At 62.9% G+C, this 5,216-nt stretch overlaps 1 protein-coding gene across 1 annotated transcript in view; it reads left to right on the top strand.

Annotated features, from left to right (window-relative positions):
- LIN7B (lin-7 homolog B, crumbs cell polarity complex component) overlaps positions 1–3,547 on the top strand; it is a 3,731-nt gene extending 184 nt beyond the window's left edge. The window contains exons 2-5 of the mRNA XM_023748697.1: positions 736–807; positions 1,664–1,873; positions 2,939–3,102; positions 3,439–3,547. Of these exons, the coding sequence (XP_023604465.1) occupies positions 736–807; positions 1,664–1,873; positions 2,939–3,102; positions 3,439–3,454 (462 nt within the window). The 3' untranslated portion in view covers positions 3,455–3,547. The remainder of the gene's footprint in view (positions 1–735; positions 808–1,663; positions 1,874–2,938; positions 3,103–3,438) is intronic.
- Positions 3,548–5,216: the final 1,669 nt, after the last annotated feature.

Here is a 5,216-nt window from a genome sequence, read left to right as displayed (position 1 = left end):
CCTGCCACCCGGCCCTGGCCCGCGTCCGGGACCCCCGCTCCCCGCCCCTCCCCGGCAAGGGCCGGGCGGGGGTGGGCGGGGCGGGGCGTCTGAGTCCCGCGGTTAGTGGGTGTGGGAGGGTCCGTGGGCGAGCGGGCGGGGAGGGGCGCCCACTGCACCCCGGCCTGGGTGTGCATGGGGGCCCCGGAACGAAGGGCGCCCTTGCCACTGGCGACCCCGTGGGCGTGCGATCGGGTCCCAGCTGCCCTTCCCGGGTCTGTCCGCGCTGGCCCTTGCTCGGTCTCTGGCCGCATCATCTCTCGGGACTTCTCTGCGTGTTGGTGTCTCTGACTCTGTCCACGCGCCCGCCCCCGCCCCGCAGACGTGTCCCGGGCGGTGGAGCTCCTCGAGCGGCTCCAGCGCAGCGGGGAGCTGCCCCCGCAGAAGCTGCAGGCCCTCCAACGAGTCCTGCAGAGCCGCTTCTGCTCAGCCATCCGCGAGGTGAGCGCCGCGCGGCGCCGGGCGCAAGTAGGCGGCTGCCGGTGCTCTTCCTGGTGGCCCCGAGGCCCGGGACTACACCTCCCAGCAACGCCCGGGGCGGCCTGCCTCGGGGTGCCCGTGCGTCAGCTCCGGGGTTCCTTGGGAGTTGTAGTTTCCGCCCGCTCCAGGTGTGGGGTGGGTGGGAGGGGCCAGGCCTGGACTCCTGGGTTGAGAGGAGGGAGCTGGCAGGTCCCTGATGTTGCTGCGTCCTCACAGGTGTACGAGCAGCTCTACGACACGCTGGACATCACCGGCAGCGCCGAGATCCGGGCCCACGCCACGGCCAAGGTAGGCGCCCTCCACCCATCACTCACAGCATCCACGGAACTTCCTAATGCCACTCATTCCTGGCTTCGCCTTCATGATTTTTGCCAAATCTCTGTACCACCCTTACTATTACTTATTTCGAATTTAAGTAATCTCTCATTTTATTTTATTTACTTTTTAAATGTATTTTATTGATTTTTTACAGAGAAGAAGGGAGAGGGATAGTTAGAAACATCGATGAGAGAGAAACATCCATCAGCTGCCTCCTGCACACCCCCCCCTACTGGGGATGTGCCCGCAACCAAGGTACAGGCCCTTGACTGGAATCGAACCCGGGACCCTTCAGTCCTCAGGCCGATGCTCTATCCACTGAGCCAAACCGGTTAGGGCAGTAATCTCTCATTTTAAACTTAAATGTCATGAAAGGCATCTTTATCTACTACACATTGAGACTGGTACCGAATGCCTGACTAGAAGATAACCTTAAACAACGATCCAGTGAAAACAAGAAAATATCAGTAAACACTGAAATCTGATTACATTATAGTTAGATGCTATTCTTGCTGCTTCCCAGAGGCTCTCAGCTTCTTCCAGGCCTTGTTTTTCTCTGTTAAAAAGTGAGATTGGCAAGTACTGAGTCTTCAAGATACATTCGCACCAAATGGAGACTTTCTCTTTGACATGTCTGAACCATCAAAGTGAACCAACAGGGACATGCAGTCATGATGAAATCGTCTTTTGAATGGTGGCCGGCCCCTAGTACTTGGGGGAAAAGTTCTCTGGCCTCAATAGCTCTCCCGGCCCAGATCCTCCACCCTCGTCCGCCTGTCCACGACGACGGGGAGGCCCTCACCTCCCCATGCCTCCTCTCTCCCAGGCCACAGTTGCTGCCTTCACCGCCAGTGAGGGGCACGCGCATCCCAGGGTAGTGGAGCTGCCCAAGACGGAGGAGGGCCTGGGCTTCAACATCATGGGGGGCAAGGAGCAGAACTCGCCCATCTATATCTCCCGTGTCATTCCTGGGGGTGTGGCTGACCGCCACGGAGGCCTCAAGCGTGGGGACCAGCTGCTGTCGGTGAATGGTGTGGTGAGTAGGAGGCTGGGGCAGCGCTAGGGTCAAAGTCTGTCCTTGTTTTTGACATTTCTTCATCACACACTGACGGAGCGCTGCCCCTATATCCGGCCAAGTGCAGGCACTGCTGCAGACCCTGAGGAAAATTGGCTTCAGCTCTTACCTTCAAGAACTCCCTCTCTGATGAGGGAGATAGACCCTGAGTGAAACAGCCCCAATCAGGGAGATAACCATGAGGAAGCACAAAGCCCTGTGATGGAGCACCAGACCAGGGCGGATGAAAGGAGTTTTTGCAGAGGAAGGGACATTTGAGTTGGGGTTTGAAGGATGCGTAGGAGTTCTCCAGGCAAATAAGGTAGAGAAGGTGTTACTGGCTGAGGTTGTGGTAGGTAGGGACTGTGACTGACGTTCCTGTGAGATAAAGAGAAAGAGCTTGGTTCGGATGGAGGGCTGGGCATGCAGGTAATTAAAATCGCTAGCTTTTCGAGTAGATGGGGGCATAACTAGATGGGTGGTTGGGGCCAGCCTGGTTGGGCCTGTGTGCCAGCCTAGAAAGCTGGGACTTTTTCTCAAGGGTTCTGGGGAGCCATGGGAGGGCTGTGTGGAGGGGAGGGGAGGGGAGGGGAGGCTTGGAGGAGTAGAAAGATTCCTGTGGGACTTTGTGGGGAAGGACTGAGGAGAGAGACTGGAGGCCAGAAGGTCAGGGAGGGGACTAGAGTAAGTCCACTGTGGAGGGGACCAAGCCTCAGCTGTGGCCAGGGTGGTGGGGACAAAGAAGAGGGAGTCAGGGCAGGAGGCATGGGGCCGGTTAGCAGGCCTGTGGGGAGGGAGGGGATAAAGATGGTCCTGGAGGTCAGGCTCGGTGACCAAGGGCATATGGGGCTTGTCTCTGACATGAGGAACCTGGAAAACTTGGGGGGTGGACACCGAGCCAAGAGTTACTGACTCTCCCATGAGGGGATGAGGTTTTGGCACCTCAAGGGCTGGTCGCAGGTCACTAACAGTTGGACCTGTTTCCGGGGTGGGGGTGGGGTGAGAGGGGTGGGCCCCCGGCCCAGCTGTCTGCGCCCTTTCCCGCAGAGCGTGGAGGGTGAGCAGCATGAGAAGGCCGTGGAGCTGCTGAAGGCGGCCCAGGGCTCGGTGAAGCTGGTGGTGCGTTACACACCCCGCGTGCTGGAGGAGATGGAGGCCCGCTTTGAGAAGATGCGCTCTGCCCGCCGGCGCCAGCAGCACCAGAGCTACTCGTGAGCCCTTTGCCGCCATTCCCCGGGGGTCTCCACGGCCTCCCTCATCCCCAGACTCCCAATGATTCCTGGACCCTTGGGTGCCACCCCCCGGCCATGGGTCCTCTCCTGGGGTTCTGACCCTGACTCAGACTCTCCTCGCCCCCTGCCATTCTGGCTAAAACCCCGGGGGACCCTTCGCTGACTCCCATTCCAAGATCTGGACCTACCCTCCCTGGGATTCCTCCACCCACTTCCCTCGGTCCCGGTTCTGGAACCCCAGCCCTGGCTCTTACCCATCCCCTCCCTGGGCCCCTTACCCTGAGCCTGGCTCCCTTCTCTTCACCCTCCTCGCAGGTCCTTGGAGTCCTGAGGCTGCAACCACAGACCTGGACCCTCCCGCTCTCCCTCCCCCTGTACAGTATTTATTGTCACCGGCTCCGTATTTAAAGATCTTTGCTCCTCACTGAGTGTTTGTGTGTCTGTCCTGCATCCCGGGGCTGGAGGGTCTCCCTTGAGAGGTGGGGGAGGGAAAGAAGCTGATGTTGAGACCAGGCCCTGAAGAAGCCGGGGTACAGCATTCCCCCCCCCCCAGGTCTGAAGGTGGGCAGCTTCCTAAGGGCCACGACCAAGGGTGGAGACTGGGACCCCAGACTGCGAGCTCAGACCTGAAGACAACGCCCGCCCCCCACTACCCTTCAGAGAGTCTGCGGGCGAAGGCCGAACCCCTTCGGTAGCTGGTCCGACCCACGAGTGCTGACACGCTGCGGGGAGCCAGTGGGTGTCCTGCGTGTGGGCGGGGCGGAGCGAACCATTAACCTTGTCCGCCGGGGGAGCCCGGCGTGGGAGGCGGGGTGGGGGTGCCGCGTGCAGCACCCGAGGCGGGCGCGGCGGGCGCCGGGATTGCAGAGTAAGGTGTGCACTGGCCGACCCGGCGTTCACCCCACCCTGCCACCCAAACGCGTCTCCGGGAGCCGCCCCCACCTTCAAACACAACCTTCGCTCCCACCTCGCCGCCCGCCCACCCCTCCTGTCTCGTGCGGCGCGAGGGCCGGCGCGCGCCGCCGCCGGGATCCGGCCGGGGTCGCGACTCGCGTTCCACGCCGCACGCCACTCGCTCCAGGTGACATCATCTCCCTGCCGGGCCCCGCCTCCCGCCCCAGCTGCCTCACGCCGCACGCCTATTGGCTGACATGTCTCGAGCCCCGCCTCCCGCTCTCCGCCCGCGCGACCCCTCCCGGCCCGTGCGGAGGCGGGGTTTAGCCTCCTGCCGGTGCCGACGCTGCTTCCCATTGGCCACTCAGAGCCGTCTGTCAGTCTCCTGTTAAAGGGGCCACGACCGCCCGGGAGCTGTTGGGGGGGAGGGAGGAGGGAATTTTTTTGGGGGGGAAGGTGGGATTTTGGGGGCGCTGGTGGGCACCCCTGAATCTGGCGGCTGCGGCCTCGCGGGGGGAGGCTGAACGGTGACAGGGTTAGGGGACTATTTTAGGGGGTAGAGGGCTGTAAGACTGTGAGAGGGAGTGGGGTCCCCAGCGCCCAAAGCCGGAGCAAGAGACGCGGAGCCGGCGCGAGCGGCGGAAGACGGGGTTCCAGAGCTACAGATCCGGGCCCCGGCCGCCGCCAGGGGCCCCCGCCCCGGTCCCCCCACCCCACCCCACGTCCCTCCTGCAGCCCAGCTCCGCCCGCAGCCCGCCGCGGACCAGGTAAGGTAAGAGCCCGGCCCTGCCAGGCAGCGCCCACCCCCGGGGACCCCTTCGCCTAGTTTTTCCCCGCCTCCCCCGAGAATCCTGGGATTCCCCTTCTTCATCCCCCGGGGAACCCCAGAGCCCAGATTTGCACAGCCCCAGCCCCCAGAGAGTCAGGGTGGTGCCCCCTTCCCGGTTCTCAGAATCCCCCGGCCAAAACCCCTAAGAATCCCAGGGAAGACCGGCCGGCCTGGCGCCCTCCTTCCAGGGCCCAGGAAGCCTGGGATCTCAGGCTCAGCCCCTGGGAAACCCCTCCGGGTTCTAGGTCCTCCTTCCTTCGGCCCAGGTCCCGAGGAGCCCCCGGACACCCCGCCGGCGGGCGGTGTCACACTTCTCCGGGCGAAGGGCCCGCCCGTCCCCCGGGTCGCGGCCGCTTGGGTGCCCCCTTTT

Source organism: Myotis lucifugus, unplaced genomic scaffold (genome assembly GCF_000147115.1).
Source record: "Myotis lucifugus unplaced genomic scaffold, Myoluc2.0 scaffold_1680, whole genome shotgun sequence".
Taxonomy (NCBI): Eukaryota; Metazoa; Chordata; class Mammalia; order Chiroptera; family Vespertilionidae; genus Myotis; species Myotis lucifugus.
The sequence above is the reverse complement of the archived record's forward strand: the minus strand, read 5'-3'. Positions and strand labels throughout refer to the sequence as shown.